The 17585-nt window shown below is 49.0% G+C and overlaps 1 protein-coding gene across 2 annotated transcripts; it reads left to right on the top strand.

Annotated features, from left to right (window-relative positions):
- The first annotated feature begins 5213 nt into the window (after window positions 1-5213).
- TMSB4X (thymosin beta 4, X-linked) lies at window positions 5214-7590 on the top strand. Of its 2 annotated transcripts, none has more exons than XM_009322684.1 (3): window positions 5214-5260; window positions 6165-6272; window positions 7257-7590. In XM_009322684.1, exons 2-3 carry the CDS (start codon window positions 6173-6175, stop codon window positions 7292-7294), a joined length of 138 nt encoding a protein of 45 aa, XP_009320959.1. In that variant the 5' UTR covers window positions 5214-5260; window positions 6165-6172; the 3' UTR covers window positions 7295-7590. The 2 variants fall into 2 exon arrangements, with proteins under 2 accessions (XP_009320959.1, XP_009320960.1); XM_009322685.1 differs by lacking the exon at window positions 5214-5260 and adding an exon at window positions 5660-5686 and having other exon boundaries at window positions 7257-7583.
- The last annotated feature ends 9995 nt before the right edge of the window (window positions 7591-17585 follow it).

The following is a 17585-nucleotide window of genomic DNA, read 5'->3' as shown; positions in this document are numbered from 1 at the left end:
CAAGAGATGCTTCTGTCCAGAGACAGAAAGGAGAGAGATAAAAAAAAGACTGTTAGTAAAGACTGGAAGTCATGCTAAACTAGTGTTTCTAGACCAGTGTTCATCACAAACTGCCATGTGCTGTATAGCATATTAAGAAATGTGACTAACACATCACATGCTTCTTTCCCCACTCTGTCTTTGGGAGAGAAGCATGTGCATGGACATTTTATATTAATTTTTTTTTCCTTTCATAAAGCACATGTCACCACATTTTGCTAGAAAAGGCCAGGCCGAAGCCAAGTACTTTATGCTGGCAGACACACTTTTGGGTCAGTTCTTGAGAGAGTTCTGTTGCAAGAATCTCCATCTGGTTAAACTTTTAAAAATTCACCCCCATACTGAGTTTTATAAGACCAAAAAAGAGGAAGAGAGGAAATTTCCACTCCCACTAGCTTATGTTTTCTCTTTTTGCTCTTTGCTGCAATGGGACTCCTAGTATAGACTGTCTAAACTCCAGAGCTATTTGGAAAACATGGGGTTGGAAAAAATAGCCCAAGCAGAAGGACTGTCTACAACTAGCCTCTCCTTTCCCCTCATCCTCTGTACGCACCTACCCTTGGGCTCAATGGTCTCAATAAGGAAAACGAAACACCTTAGGTAATGATAAAACATACAGTAGAAGATAAGCATCGAGTATTTGCACACTAGCAGTCCAGCATTACAGCAGACACCCTGCCAAAGAGAGATCATTGCCTTCCTTACACCCCCAGGATTCATTGTCTCTTAGCCTGGGAACCTGTCTCCGTTCCCAAACATGGATATTTTTTTTGGCAGCAAGATGGAACAAAAGGCACAAAGAGAACTAAGAAAACCCTTTCAGTGAAGCCGTAGTCTTTTTTTTCTGTTCCCCTAAGGACGGGAAACCTTCTAAGGATAGCTTATAACATGCCCAATCCTGCTACCTTTCTGGAAGGTGCTTAATGCTCATAGGGACCTAAAGGAATTAGGGTGCTTGCAGATTGCAGCCCAGCTTTTGACCTTGAAAAATTAATCCCCTACCTTTAGCACCAAAAATACCACAACATTTTGAAAATGAAATCACTGTTATATTTGAGTGGGTGTGTTATTTCAAGACAGCACTAATGTGATTATAAAATCAGTTGTGTCAGCTTATTGGCTCAGCTACAGACACTGATCTGCTCGAGCGTCTGTTCCTCTAACCGGCTGCTCGCGTTAGGGTGCTTTGTCCCTCAGCTCCGCATAGAAGTAGATGCCATCCGATTCCCACTGTTGCACCAAGGAGAAAGAAACCCCTTCTTCTTGCAGTTGCCTACCTAGTCTCCATGAAACTTGCCATTTCCAGAGCACCTCTTGTGCCAAACGTGAGCACAGCATCCCCCCAGCCCGTGAAACGCTATAGCCTTTTTATATATATATATACACACACACACATATATATATATAACAAAGCCCCTGCAGCCCCAGCCCGCACAGGCTGGGCTCGCTGCTTCCAAGTGACAACAGCCAAGGGAAAAAGCTGAGTGGCAGCAGGCTTCAAACCTCCCAGCCTCGCTCTTCAGACTCCCCTCCAAATTTTTCTTTGCACTTGAGCTCCCTTTAAACATTTCCTCTCACCTATTACTGCATCCTGGTAGCAAGTATTTGTTTTCACCTGTTTCTCTGTGGGTGTCTGACAGACACTCGGTGGCTTGCGCTGCCAGGCACAGTTTAATGCTGTCAGTGGCGGGTGACTCACTGGTATCAGAGGTGTCAGTCCCGGCAGGTTTGACTCAGCCCTTCATCCTTTGGCAGCAGATTGAAATAAAATGCATTTTCCCTTGTATCTGAGGCAGCTTTTCAGACACGGCCATACCAATGTGGCTTTACGTGCTTTATGTGTATGGGACCTGTAAAGATCCTATAGTTTGCTTGCTCTGCTGGCTTGCTGATTTTTCTCACTTCTGTATGCTGGATCATTCGGCTGCCTCTGTGCACCTCAAAGACCGTTGTGGTTCATTATTACCACAGTCATCCCAAGGCCAGGTAACTGCCATGTTCCCCTTACGGAAGGTGGTGACTGACATCCCGCCATTAAAAACCTGTCAAATAACTGCTTTGCTGCTCATAGAGCAAGAATATCTCAGTTCCCAGTGAAAGTTAAAGGTATCTGAGTAAAATATTACCTACCCATCTTTCTCTCCCATGACCAGCCTCAACGCATTGTGCAATGCCCTCAGGCCAAACTCCAGACTTTCCATATGAAAACTGCATATGGCTGTCTGTCCTGCGCACGGTATGTAAACATGAGGCTTGAATCCGACACGAGCTGTGTCTGACCACAGTACCGTACTTACAAGCCACAGAAACTTGACAGGCACTTTGTGCAATGGTCAAGATGTTCGTTATGGAGATGAGTATCTACTGATTTCAACTGAGAGTGAGAACGTGTAATTTCTCATCATTACGTTACGTGGACTAACACTGTTGCACCTTCCTCAGAAACCCAACCCAGTATCAGTTAAAAGCTTGGTCATCTTCAGCCTAAAAACCCAGACAACTCACCCCAAACTGTTTTTAATACTAGGTCTGCCAATATAAGTAAAGGCAAGTAAAGGGCAAGTAAAATGGTGGTGGTGAAAAAACAAGCGTGCCCACCCTGTCTTAGCATGTTTAGGGAAGCCTGAGCTCAGCTGTGGATGCTAGGGTCAAGCCCGTGACTGTACACGGAAAACCACAAGTGAGATTCTTCTCCTTCACTGTCCTGAACACTTTGCTTGCTCTCTACATCTGAGAGAATTTGCACCAGTCTAAAAGTTTAGGAGTTTTTTGCCTTGTAATCTCTTGTCACATAAGAATTCTGTTACTTGTAAAAATGGACAAATATTTAAAAAACTGAAACTCATGAACTGCCTGAATTCGTGAATCATTCAGATTGCGTTTTAAAGTCTTTTCTCATCTTCTGATCTTCTCAATCTGGTGTCCAGCCTAACAAGAAGAGGTTAATGCTCTCTCTTTAAACAGACGCTAAGACTTTTCAGTGCCAAATCTCAACTATGGCTTACACTGAATATTCACCCAGTGGCTGCCTTCCTGCTTATTCCCAGGGGTTTTCAGTCAAGAAAACAGCTTTCTATTTTTGACAATTGGTTGGAGTAAGGGGATGGAAGCAAGGGAACCGAGTCCTGATGCTAAATATGACTGGTATGCACACACGCTGATTTTGCATGGACAGTCAGTGCAGAGGTAAGCAAGCCAGTCTGCACAAGTCAACTGGGCTTTTAGCGTAACAAAAATGTAGCTACGTTAGTGCCAGGACAATTTTAGGTCCCGAAGCAGCACAGCCAGGTTGGCACAGGGCTGAGCTCAGCGGGACCCAGACCATCCCTTTGGAGCTCCAGCTGAGCAGCGTCATGCAGGTTTTTCCACCGCTACGGTACTCTATTCTCCTTTGCTTCAAATACTGCAGACATGGCCACAGAGAAAACCTGCTCTTAGACTGCTGTTTACCAGGGCATGCAGCAACCCCTGCACTCTCTGAAGATACGGAAAACGGGATGGATAAAGGAAAGAACCACTGCGTGGAAAGGAACCACTATTTATGAATGCTGATGAGTGAAAATAATAAATTTTTCTGCGTTTGTGTTCATTATTTTAATTTAAACACACACCGAAAGAAGAGGTCCTTAAAACACATTTAAACACATTAAAACCATTTTCTCCATGCACACATACCAGACTCAAACCCACCCTACATAAGCCTAGTATGCCAACAGAAAGATCCACAGCACCTTCCCAGGGCTCTCAATCAGCTGCGAGACATCTCTGTCTCTCTGAGCAAGTTGTCCAGGCTTCCTTTATAGTGAGCAGAGAAACCCAGATACTCCCAGGGCATAATTAATTTTATCCCAAGTTAGTTACCTCCCCATTGACTATCATGGAGTCTAGACAAGTAATCCAGATGGAGACATCCAAAGTTACACAAGAGGAAACCCACGCCAGCATCTAGGGGGGTACGCACAGCCCTTCCCTCCCAAACCCGAGGGCCTTGAAAAAGGATTCCCCAAGTAGGTTTGTGCTGCAAAGCAGGAAGCGTAGCTGGAGCCATGTCACAGCCAGGGGGATGTCCACAGCCCTCGAGAGCTGTGGCTCTAGGAGGTTGGTACAGGTAGTGTTCACACACTGCACAATCTTGTCTCCATTCAGTTTCTCATCTAATACAAAACGCGTCTTGCAAATAAATGCAAGGGCTATTAGCCATTTTCATAGAATCATTTAGGTTGGAAAACACCTTTAAGGTCATCGAGTCCAACCGTAAACCTAACACTGCCAAGGCCACCACTAAACCGTGTCCCTAAGTGCCACATCTACATGCCTTTTGAATACCTCCAGGGATGGTGACTTCAACCGCTTCCCTTTTAAAGGTTTTTCTGAAATTACATCACTCGATGCCTACAGTGCATTCTCCCTTCACTGCAACTGAAGGGGTTCCCTGCGAGCGAGCCCGGCGTGGTCCACGCCATCGGGATGGGTGGAATACAGGGAACGGCCACGCAAGCGGGACGGGAGAACGCGGCTTCTTGCAAAGTGAAGGCAGGAAGGTGGGCCGTGGGCAGCTGCCCGGTTTGGCTTGCAGAGCCACACACCGTTGGGCTGAGGGAGGCACCAGCAAGTGGGTTTGTAGCTACCAAAATGGGAGCAAATGAAAGATTCCTTGTTCTTCCTTTCAGGACACATTCCCGGACACCAGCATGGTGCTCAGGCCGTACTTATCGCAGATTGCGGCGATCGTACCACGACTGTGCTTGGAGTGCTCCTGAGCCCCAAGCATGTGCTTCTGCCAGCCTGGGCGGGTGGGGGACAATCCCCAGGCGCTTTGCTGAATACACCTAAAATCTCCCCACAAACTGCAGCACCAGCCCTTAAATGAACTCCAGACCTCACATTAACTCTGAACCTCAGCACTGTAAAAGAAGGGCAGGAAGGGAAACTTAAATATTATTGTCTTGGTGAACGAGGAGAAAAAAAAGAAGAAAAAAAAATCAAGATGTATTTTGGCAGTTTTCCACATCAGTTTTCCCATTTCCCTCCCTTGTGCACTTTCTGCAGCTGCAAGCTGTCTTTTCCCTAAACGCTGAGCAATCCCAGCACTAAACTAATCAATATTAATAGCCATGGGCTCGGGCGGGGGGAGGAGGGGAGAGGAGGGATTACCCTGACCTTTTTCAACTCACACTGCCTCAGACAGCCACCAAGCAGCTGAGGAGAGAGCAGCCAGACGGTAATGCCATGTGGTTTTAGTAGTTTTTCTTTTTTTTTTTTTTTTTCCTGTGAATATTTACTTCTGTTGTCTCAGTGCAGATAGCGATGAAGTCTGATTGTCTTCAGGAAGGAAAAAATGTAATTATATCAGCCATCTCCGGGCCAAACCTCGCCTTGATGGGAAACTCCACTGAAATCAGGGGAATAACGCCCAGGCTGGATTTTAACTTGAATTTCTATTCAAAACAGGAATTGGATTAGGGAAGTTTCGACAGGTGAAGCGTTGAATGCCGGTGTGCTTTGCGGATTTCTCTTATAATAGGGTATAATCAAACCCATTGAGCCTGCGACTGGGATATTGAGTGCGAGAGCAAACAAAGGGCTGGGTGAACCAGTCCTCTATTGTTAAGCACAAGTGTCCACAGCAGCTCATCCAGATACGGGGGTATGTACGCACTCAGGACAGGGTGCTCAGAATTAAAGACAAATCCTATTAATTAAAACAAAATCATAATTGAAGCTTTTTGTTCATATTGGATTTGGGGTTTATTGTAGACTTTCTGGTTAGCAGCGTTCCTTAAAATAGAAGTTTATGTCAGGAGGCACGGGGGATTATTGGCAATTAATGCATTGTCTTTTCTTTACTGAGATGTTCTTGTTTCCATGTGCAAAATATGATTTTTAGAAATTTCGTCTGAGAAATCTGGATAAAATTCTATTTATGCCTTTCCTCTTTTGCTCTGAAAGAGCCAAGCCTCAGGGAGAGGTCCCAGATTGAGGTCTTAGATTCGTGGGGTTTTTCTGAATAAACATTTTTATGGTATTTTCATATTTTTTCTTTCGAGCAGAAAATACTTTGCAGATGGCTGATATCACAGCATTAGCTAATGAAGCCACGGGTGTGTTTTTCCTTCCTTTGTCAGTACCCATCATGTCCGACAAGCCAGATTTTGCAGAAATTGAAACATTTGACAAGACCAAGCTGAAGAAGACAGAAACCAGAGAGAAAAATCCACTGCCCACTAAAGAAAGTAAGTGCTTATGAGGCTATTTGAACTACGAGGAGCAAGGACACAATCTGTATTGCAGTTCATATGCAAAATGAATACTAATCGTAGGATTACAGGCTCAAACTCATCCCCTGACTGGGGATAATACTAAGACTTGTACTCTATGCTGGGCTTCCAAGGATATGAGTAGTTACAACCGATGGTGCGTTTTGTCTGAAAAATCCTTTCTGATGGGATTGCTCTTGCTTCTGCTAAAAGCAAGACCAGTTTTTCTGCTGGTTGCAGGTAACAGGATCAACTGTTTGTAATTACCATGTTACCAGCCTCTTCGGAGGCACAGACGGACAGGGAAACCCTTGCACATCCCAGGCAGCATCCCCAGAAGGTGCCTGGGCTCTGGATTTAGCGTGTTATCAGACAGAGGAGCTGCTGCCCCCCACTGGTACCTGCTGTCAGCCCTGGCCAGGAGAGCTCCAGGCACCTTCTCTGGAAATAAAGGAGCGAGAGAAACCCGTCATCCTCCTCATCTAACAGGCAATCTTCCTTAGCAAAGCACCCCTGGGCTTTTCTCGTGCAGGGTCTTCTCTGTGCACAGGCAGCCAGATGAGGGTTGTGATTCACATTCAACTTCAGATCTGAAAATGGCATTTCTCGTGCATTTGGACCAGACATTGTGAGTGGTTTCCTTCAGAAGAGTATCACTCACCGCTTTGGATGTGTCAGTACTGATAGCCATGGAGATGCACTGTCCCCTGACATAAAATACATGTTTTTTCCCTGTTTTATTATCCCTACTGATGCTAAAGCTGTAAATACAAGGGGAGGTTTGCACATTATGAACCCTACTAGCTATGCAGACGTGGGTTGGCATTTCAGGGGTGGCCAAAGAAAGCAAGTGGGGACTTACCATCCCCTGGCTTTAAGAATGACCATAGAAATCTGTACCCTGCAGAACCATTATAAGGTTTACTGATGATGTTTTTGTTTCCTCTGTCTTTCTGGCAGCTATCGAACAGGAAAAGCAAAGTGAAAGTACAGCCTGAGCGTAAAATTGAAGATGTGACTGCTGCTTCTTCAGTGGGGTTTTGGCTTCCGAATTGGGTTGTGTTGTTTTGTCCCCCCCATCCCATGTTTGTTGCCCATTTATTGTAGCAAACATTTGCTCATTTAATGTTCCCCAGGGAAGAAGTTTGTTTTGTGTTTGTTGAACAAGATACTGTGTGTTTGTATTCTTAAAACTGTAATTCCAAGTTCTGTATCAACCCCATTACTTGCCAAAAAAAAGCAATTTGCATAAAAATTGTTTTCCTAAACCTCACAATAAACAGGTTTCTTCTGATCAGCTGTCTTTGAGCCTTGCAGAAATAGGGTTTACACTGCAACTCTTACTAGCATCCTCCTCACTTTGTTTGCATTGTCACAGCATCTAGAGAGCACGGCCAGGTTGGGAAGAGTTATCCCAGGCACCGACTGGACCCCCTGGTCAGCATACAGCCCCTCTCCATCAGCACGTACACCTGTATCCTGCAGACTCCCGGAGCCCCAGACAGCACTGACCCCCAGGCACCCCCCAACTGCCTTCGCAGATGCCTGGAGACTTCTCTCCCCTTCCCTGTCTCGCTCAAGAGTGTTTCAGGGGAACTCTGAGGGGCAAATCTTTATGCTAGTAGCTCCTAAGCTTTTAAACCCCCAGCTTGGCAGCAGGCATGAATAAAATGGGAAGCTGCTGGCCTGCTTCAGCCCTGTCCAACAGTAGGTTAGTGGTCTCAGAGACAAGTACCTGCTTACAAATTCCATGAAAAATTGATGGTTTGAGGAAATACTCAAATTAGCATCCCAGATGGGAGAAGGGCTACAGCACTGTCTCCGCAGCTTTTCTCTCTCTTTAGCCTGCCAAGATCCAATCAACCTTGGGACAACTGCAGCACACATAGCCTTTGGCCCATCTAATATCAAGCAATATAGGAACGCGGGAAGGTGAGAGAAGGAAAGAAAATTTATTATTGCACTGATTTTCTGGGATGAGAGAGAGACCTTCAGCAGCACAGGGGCGTAGGACACAAACCTTCAAAGCAAGCAAGGACTCCCTAAATCATCCTTACTGGTGGTGCAGTAACATCCCCGCTGGTCTGCAGAGGGCTTGGCAAAAATAGACTCTAATACTAGCTCAGGGGACTCTCAATTACATGGTATCACATTATCTCTGGAATTAATTTGCAATCATATTAGAAAAACAAGTGCTTACTCTGGGAAGATAAACTGCTGTCCCTGGAGCTTCGGTTTGATCCTACTTGCGCTGTGAAATAGGAAAAATTCTGTGTATTTCAACAGGGTTACTGGGGTTTATACCCGCGTAAGGCGAGGCAGAAACTGTTCTACAGGCTTCAGAGAGCAGAAATGAATGGTTGGGGTGGTGTTTAGAAAGCTCTCATTTACTTAAGGGTTGCTTGACACTTGACATTTAGTGTGAATAATCGGAACTGTAATTAAACAATAGCAGCATAGCTGCAAGAAAGGTGACTCTCAGTGGCAACAAAAAGTAAACAGAGGTGGCCAAGAGACCAAGGGAAAACAGACGGCATGCAGGACTAGCGATTTCAGTTAGAGCTTCGTTAATGTCAGTGGTATTCAAAGGGCCAAGACTGCTGTTTGAATCACTACTCATCAGTTCAACATCGCTGCTGTTTCCTTTTCATGACCAAGGTTTTTTTGCACATCCTTCTTTGAGGACCTCATTCCCCTTGTCACCTGACTCTAAGGGGGTTTTTTAGGGTCTGCTGGATTTATTAATACTCAATTTTATTTAAAGGGTGAAGAATGTGAAAGGTTGAGCAACAAGGAAAATGGTGCTATCTTCTTTGTGACTCATACCTTCCCCGCACACTTCAAGGTCAAAGAGCCTTTGACATTATTTAAATAGCTACTTTGATGACAGTTCCTTCATGGAGAGAGCATTCAGAGACAGCACTTAGAGCAACAACACCTGCTGGAAAATCGTACAGCTAATACCGTTCAACCAGATTACCCATTACTTTTCCGCGGGATGACTTTTAAGCACCGTATTGCACTCAGCGGGTAAGCCCGCAGACTAGACTTTCTCCTTGGTTTCGCCAGGAGACAGCACTTTGTTCCACGTGACAATCTCCCTCCTTCTCTGCCAGTTCAGAGCATCTGCCAACTCGCTCAGCACAATAAGCTGTAAATCACCAAAAACCTCTTTGGCACAACTGAGCCAGTGGCCTCCGTCTGTGCCCCCAGGTTCACCCAGAAACTCAAGGTCTGGGCTGTGTCCTCAAGCTTGCACTTTGCAGGAGGAAAGGAAGGAAGGTCTGGCCGGAGCAAGAAAGCAGATATTCTCCTCTCGTGTTTGCACAGATACAAAGGATTAGCAGTGTGGCTCTAAGGAGTGATGTGAGAGATCAGAGCACCGTCTGCAGCGCTGGAGATATAAAATTTGTCCAAGCATTTGGCTCAGAGCTGCTCCTGGTGCTGCTGCAGGGCTCATTTTGCCCCCATGAAACCTCCTCCTGGTTTAACTGTTTGCATTTAAAGCCTGACACCACAAATCCAAAGTCTCAGCGCTTTTATTCACATCTCACCCCACTGTAAAGTCTACGTAGATGAGAAACACTTCAGCCAAGTTCCCCACCCCTGGATCTGACTGCTAAAGCTGTCGAGCTACAGCAGAGTACACAGCAACTGCACACCGGGAAAAACTCCTCAAGGTTAAAGGCCAGATCTTCCCACCCTTCACCCACCTGCCCCAGGTGGGACAGGGCTCTTTGGCAGGGCTTGGAGACTGTTTCTTTCACCATTAGCAGTTAAGAAAGGCTTAAAGTTAAAGACACATAGTTACAGTACCCTGATTTGAGAAGCGTCCCCCTCTGCTGCTGTGTGAAACCACTTCAGCCCAGGAACTGCATCACGAGATTAAAATTTGTCAAGAGCAGGGACAGGTCTGGCTCCCTGTTATCTTAATCAAAAAGCATTACAGCCCTTCTCTGTGGGGCAAGCTAGGGACACAGACCAGGAAGTTGCTCATCATTTAAGGCCAAGACAGTGAATTTTCATCATTCCAGTCATTATACTAAGGAAATATTTGTTCCTGCCATTGGAAGGGAGCTACGAGACAAGCCAAACAAAACACCCTGCCCGCACCTAGGAAACACCTTCTGGGTGTTAGCCTGCTCCTGACCTTCACTCCCTGGAAGAGCATCCTCCAGCACTGAGGCTCACCGACAGCCACCCACTCCAGGAGCTAGGGTCCTTCCCCAGCCTCCATGCCGGCGGGCAGCTGAGCTGCAGACAACATCATCAGCAAACCCAACCAGCTCCAGGTGGGAAACTTAAATATTTTTGCCAATTAGTAACAGCCTTGTGCTGTTTGGATCCTTTACATAACGAGACGTTATCTTGCAACTCCTCCAAAGGAAAAACACCTTCCATGCTAATCGAGTTACAGCAAAAACATCATTATATGCAGATAAACACCCGCTTTCTTGGCATCACCATGAAGCCAGTCTTGCTCCCTGCATCCTGGGGACAGGGCCAGCCCTCTCAAGATGCTGTCTAGTCCACCTGCCCCTGTGAGTCACCTCTAATAGCTCTGCACAGTCGCAGCGAGCCCCGCTTGAGCAGAGGAAATCTGCACTCCTGTCATTATTATATGGAAGTTACTTGATTTAATAAATCTCGTTAGGCAGGCCTTTGATAACAGTGAAAGCCAGGGAGGACAAACCCTGAACCTAGCTCTCCTAAGAAAAGGGCACGTGTGCGTTGCATCTCGGTTGGAGCCCAGCTAAAAGCCCCCGGAGATCCTGCTGATCCCAGCTCAGATACCACAGACCAAGTCCCAAAGCACATGTGGTGTTTTTTTTCAAGTATGTTTGGGGGTTCTCTCTTATTTGGATCATTAGCCCCATGGTTGCTGCGGCATCTCACAGCGAATCTTTAGGTCCAGCTCTGCAGCGATGAGGGCAATCGGCTTTGGCCGGATGGCTGGTTTGCCACAACGAAAGCTGAGATGCCCATGCAAGGCCAAGGCTGGAGAAATCTTAGCTTTGGGGAGACATCTTTGTGTGTTTCTGTTCTGCTCTTGGTGGTGCTGACACAGCAGAGACCTCTCCTACTAAGTGAAGAACAGGGAAAGAAACAAGGGGGAGATGTGAGGGAACACAAGCTCAGCGGGATCAGGGGTCTGGGCTGCGGCTGCATGGGAAGGAGGAGGTCAGGGGGCCAGGAGAGCAGCTGGGGAGGTGCCCACAGCAGCAGAAACTCGAGGCAGAAGAAGCCAGGGTGGCTCTCGTGCCTCTGCCCAGCCCGCCTGTTGTTTTTCCAAAAACACAGGGTGAAAACAGTAGTCTTTTAAAAAGCACTAACCTTCTGGTGCCAAGCTGGGGGAGCCTCCCACACCGCACACAGGCGAACAAAGCCGCTGTGTCCTCCCGGAGCCCAGGCACGGGCAGCCAGCCCCGGCCGCTCCACCTGCTCCCGCCCAGCGGGTCCGTGGGTCCCCGGCGAGCTCCGGCTGTCCCAACCCGATCCTAGGCACCGAGATGTGTCCCGGCAGCAAAACCCGCTCAGCCTTGAACGTGAAACGCGGCGCGGGGACGGTTGGGGCTGAGCCAGAGTATGTGGGAGCAGGTGTGTGTGTGCGCGGGGGTGTTTCTCCAGCTCAATTCCAACGCCGCTCAAACTGACAGCAGGGTAAGCTCTCGTTTCATCTTCTGCAGCGGGTATCTGTGCCGGGAAAGGCGGCTCCATGTGCTTTCTGTCTTGTCAGAAGAGCTGGCTTGGGAAGGAACAGTTGCTGGGAATGGTTCACACACATCTTGTACGCTGTGCTGACAACAGCTCTTGACAACTCCTACCATCAATTGCAAATCTCCCAATGCTTCATGTTTGCTTTGAGGCCTGGCTCCAGAATTCATTCGATCGATGGGGCATCAGGAAAATGGGGGGCAGAGGGGAGAGCAAAAGGGCATTTCTGTAGTCAGAGACACATGAAAATGGGGTCTTTTAGGGCTCCAGCAGTAAGCGCTGAACGAAAAGAATGAGATTTTTCAAAATAAAACAACAATCCTAGGAATTTTAAGCTGGTCTCATGAATTTAGAGGCCAACTCAGTATTGAAATTTTTGGATTTGGCAAAGTTGCAACAAGCAGGGAAGAAAAAAATGATGTGTGACTCCAAGTGGGTGTTTTCAAACAGAATCTTGTTTGGGGAAAATAATCCCTCTTGGTCTGCTTTGTTTTCTCGTGATGCTGGAAATAATTCTCCTCCTCAGAGGGAAGAATAGGGTTTTTCTTTTTCTGTCTCAACCATGGGAGCTACCCCAGGTCATGCCTGACCATGGCTGGTCCTCCCATCCCTGCTAGCACTGGAGTCACCACCTCAAAGCGTTAAAGAAACACATGCGTGGGTCCTATATCATACGTTTCATTTACCAATGAAGAAATCAGCCATGAGGTGCCTTGGGTGAAGACATACCCTTTTGGGGCTGAGCCCAAGGGCAGGGGATGGAGGCAGCAGGGTCGCTCCTGGGACCCTTCTCTCCAGGGAGCAAGAGTAGCAATGGCTAATCGTGCTGTAATAGCTCCATAATGGCTTTATAATAGCTCCAGCCTCCCCACCGCTCCTCCTGACTTGTACCATTTTATTTCTGTCCTGTCCAGGCTCCTATTTCAGCGGGAGCTGGGTAACCCGAGCCTGCGGCGCTGCTTCGTGCCAGCTCCGGCCATCAGCTGCCTAGCAGCAGCTCCGGCAGGGACCTCATCTGCTACCAGCAAGGGTGGCAAGGAGCGAGGGCATTCGGAGGGAGGAGGCATCAAACAACTTTCGTGCCAGCTGCAGTTCTCCCGCGTTGGCAGACATCCCCAGTAACGCTAATGACTTTGGTGGCATTAATCCAGATGAGATGGGGGCAGCTAAAATGATATTCACCTGGGCGCAGGAAGGCTGCGGGTGCCGCTGGAGAATTGCTCTTGCCCACCCAATGCTCCCCACATCTTGGTCACGTAGCAAAGGGAGGTGTTTGCTCTACGGAGGGCTTCAGAGCGAGGAAAATCTGGAGGAAACTGCTCCCAGCGTGAGCGAGTGGGGATTTGCCGTGACCGCACGGTAAACAAGGGCCTGCCCAGACATCCCCCAGCCGCGGGGCAGCCCCGGAGCGGCACGGCATGGCACGGCACGGCACGGCACGGTGCTCCCTCCCAGGGGTGTGCCACACTGCTTAGGTCCACACTGGCATCGCCTCTTCTAATGCACCCAGCTGAAAATCATTGTGTCTCTTTTAACATACCTCTGGCACCATCTTATTATCCTGCTGCTTTAACATCCCAAGCACGACACACACGGCCGGGGCTCCAATTTAATTTTTATTTCTCTTTTAATGTGTTTCAAAAATACCCGGGGAATTGGAAATGTCAGGACACCAGCATGGCTGTATCGGCCGCAGGAATCCGCCTCCCTGTTCATAATAGATAATTGAAGACTTTCAAACGGGAGCTGCCTTGACGTGAGCACTGGCTCCTCACGGTGCTGACCCCGGCTTCATTTATTTTCTAGCTGTACAAAGCACTAATAAAGATTTAACTTACCTGCTTTTCTAAACTTTACGTCTGAAGCATTCAGTGGTGCACGGTCAAGGAGGAAATAAGAGAGGTTAACCTAAAATAGCACTCTATTCAGAATGGGCTAAAAAATATAAATCCCAGAGCCATGCTCAAATGGCAGGGATGCTATTTCTCTCTGTAACGCTAGGGTAAATGCGCCGACTGGCAATACCCATCGGTGACTTTGGTCTCTGCATCAGTGTGCACCAAGTCCCTGAGGAGGTCCTGCTTCGGGGGACGATGCCACACTCAGACCCCTCGGAAAGGCAATTTATTGAGCCTTGAGATTAAACCCCCAGCGCTGCTAACTCCTGCATGAGCTTCAAGTAGGACCTGAAACACAGACGGGAGCAGGGCCGGCTTTCCCTGCAGACACTCGGTGCCTCCAGCCGGACCTGCCAGCACTCAGGACCAGCAGCACCCAGCTTACCCCGCGGTTAATATATATTAACGATGCCGACCGCACCATAGTGGATTTAAGCGAGGCGCGCTGCCAAGGAGGTGAACTGGGCAGGATTTAGGAAATCTGCGCTCCGCGCCTGCTCCTGCATCTCCCCTGGAGCAAGTGTCATCATCTCATTACACTTCGGTTTCACCACGTGTGAATCGGGAGCGGTGATATCAGCCACCTTGGTGTGCCAGAGAGGCCTGGGCAGCCCCCCTCCTGTTCACACAAGCAGCAGAGTCCCCGAATACAGTCTCCGTTATTTCCCAATAGTTACATGCAGACAAACTTTCCTGTCGCTGAAAGAACATTTTGCTAAAATACAGCTCCTCCTCGCTCCGAGCGTGGCCAGACGAACCACAGAGCCACAATACAGATTATTTTTTTTTTTTTCCTTGCTACGGCTTGAAAAACGCAGAGATGAACCAGCAAACCTGAGCAACGAGCACTGAAAAATCGCTGGAGGTTGTTCCGGCAGGCGGGATCGCTGGGCGGCTTTTATCCCAGCTGCTGCTTGAGCTACTCAGATGGGGGGGGGCTTTGCGAGCCTGTCCCATCCATACGTGTCCACCGGCCACCCGAGTGCCACTGGACATGGGCGGGTGCACGCGTGGCCGGGACAGGCTGGGATGGGTGTGCGGTGCGGGGACGTCCCACAGGGGGGAGCCTCGTCACCAGCCTGCGGGGGACACTGCCCGGGGGACACTGCCCCAGGCATCCCCACCACCGGCATCCCGGCCGGCCACTGCACCCTCTGCTCACGCTACGCTGCGCCGTTGTGTTTGACCCCGGCACTGTAGGTTTTGCTCCATTTCCACCCTCTCTGAATTAACGGATGCAAAATGTCCTGTTTTCATCCTCGAAGGGACCGGGCAAAGCTCCCTCCAAAACTACCACAGTTCAGGTTTTCAGAGCTGATGTGGGATTTAGGGAGGGAATATGATCAAGGAAATCTGTTTTCAAAGGGTGTCGCTGGGAAAAATTCATCCCACTGAGGGTCCTAACGGCTCTCCATGTCTGGAGGATGCTGACAAGCCAGACCGGTGAGCCGGATCCCCATCTTACACGTTCCCATTGGGTCAACTTTAAACCAAACAGTAAAGGCCTAAAACTGGTTTAGTAAAGCCAGAGACCTTGCCACGAGTTGTCACCTCACTCTGTACTCAGGTAACACTGGAGATGTCGCCTCCCACCTCAAAGATTAATAAATGCATGGCACTGCCTTCATCTGCAGACTGATTAAAGCGTATATAGGGACATGACATCAATGCCCCACTCCATTAAGAAATGGAAATACACAGCTCGATGCCTGTGAAAGGACAGGCAGGGCAAGAAGAGCTTCCTTGGGGGGGAGAAGAGCAAAGTGCCGGAGCTGCGGTGGGCACCATGAGGGAAGCAAGCCCCCAAGCAGCGCAGGTTCCCCACCGACTTCTTGGGGCAAAGCAGGTGCCAGAAGCAAGTTTTCTGCTCACTTTGTTTTTCCCAGCAAGACTGGAAGTGCTTTTACAGTTGGTCTGTGGCCCAGGGTCCCCCAGAGGAAGCTTCAGCTTTGTGCACTCAGAATCGCCTCCGTCCAAAGAAATAAAGATGCGTTTTAAGAAAATATCTGTAGCTCAAATCACTGTTTTCTTCTGCGAGTCTCAAAACCTCGCACGCTCGGTGGGTGTGCCAGACACAGCCAGCACTCACACACGTATCCTCCAGCTCAGAAATGAAGATCTTTGGGCTTAATCTGTTCCCCATGACACGAAGTGGACGGGGGACAGGAGGGGTGACAGAGCCACAGCCGGGAAGGGACAGTGCAAGGAACCATGCTGGGAAAGGCTGGGGAGCACCACATGAGCCAGGTTGTAATCAGTTAATTTAACTTGAGTTTGGCGGGGAATGATTAAGAAGGAGGTGATAATTTTCCTCCATATCAAATGCCCAATCTCTTCCTGGACAGGCTTTTATCTGCTGAGGTGACACATTGCCAGGACAGGGATCTGTTCCTCTCATGCAGATGCCCAGGCAGTAACCTATCTGCTGCACTAACACCGTTTTGCATGACACTTCCTTTAAAGAAGGAGAGAAAAACAAAACACTTGTCCCTACTTTATAACGCTGCTGTGTAAACAGCCCTGTAGGCTTTGAAGGACACACCTAAAGGAGGCAGGTGAGGTGAGGCTGATCAGGTCATGGAGCTGCCTCTCCAGGGCCAACAGGACAGCTGAGTCTTCTCGAGAGTCGCTGAGATCTGGAGGTTGATCTAAACCCAGACATTTTACTCTGCCCCGCTTTTCGGGGCAGCTCGAGACGTGGCAGGACCAAGTTCAGACATGTCATTGCCCACAAGTATCTTTGCATCGGTTTTGGATGCAGCGGAGATGGAGGCACGGAACGGTCACTGGGATTTAGGAAACCGAGCCAGGATGGACAAACGGCCCTTTTCCAGGGGTAGATGCTCAGCAAAGAAAAGTTTTGCTCCACTGGAAGGGCCAGGAAAGTTTGGGGCAGGAGATGTGACTTCCCTCCGCAGCGCAGAGGGGATGCCGCTGCCTGCACCTCTCCAGAGGGACGTGCCAGGCTTTTATTGAGACATTTGACTCTGCCGGCTCATCTGCTCATTGCCCCCATGCTGGGAGGGCAAGGGAGCTGCCTTCGGGAGTCTGGAAACGGGTGAGGACGGGGAGACAGAGGCTTAGGAGGGGAGCGGGGAAGTCACTGGAGTGAGAAGATAGTGGGAAGTACAGCTTTGAAACACGCAATGCAAAACCAGGGGGAAGGAAGGGGAAGAAATGCCCTTTATCTGCTTGCGAGTGAAATAGCCTTGTTCTTCCCATGAGCAATGTCCCAGCTTGGCTCCCGGGCTGAGGTCGCTGTCTCGAATGTTTGTGTGAGCTTCTGCTGCGGCAGGCGTGCAGCTCACCCGCGCCTCCAGCGCAGCAGCGCCCACAGCCTTCCCCAGACAGTTTGGCCAGGGGTTGCAGCCTTCCCGGCTCGCCCCTCGCCGACAAACAAACAATCCAACCAGACAAGCCGCTCCGGGCCGCTTTTTTTTTAGCCGCTCGGCTCCACGCCCCGGTGCCAGCGGACGGCGGCTGGGATCCAGGGCTGGCAGCGCCACGTGGGAATCTGGGGATCAACAAGTGGCTTTCCCTAGGGAAACGGGCACTTCTGCTCGCAGGGCGAACACCCCCCTCCAGCCGCTGCCCCCGAGAGCGGAGGAGCCGTCGATCGGGCTGGAGGGGCCCCATCCCATCACCCAACCTGTCCCTCCCTGCCGCGGCAGGGCCA

This window comes from Pygoscelis adeliae, unplaced genomic scaffold, assembly GCF_000699105.1.
Source record: "Pygoscelis adeliae isolate BGI_AS28 unplaced genomic scaffold, ASM69910v1 Scaffold34, whole genome shotgun sequence".
Taxonomy (NCBI): Eukaryota; Metazoa; Chordata; class Aves; order Sphenisciformes; family Spheniscidae; genus Pygoscelis; species Pygoscelis adeliae.
Note: the sequence above shows the minus strand (reverse complement) of the source record. Positions and strands in the feature narration are given on the sequence as shown.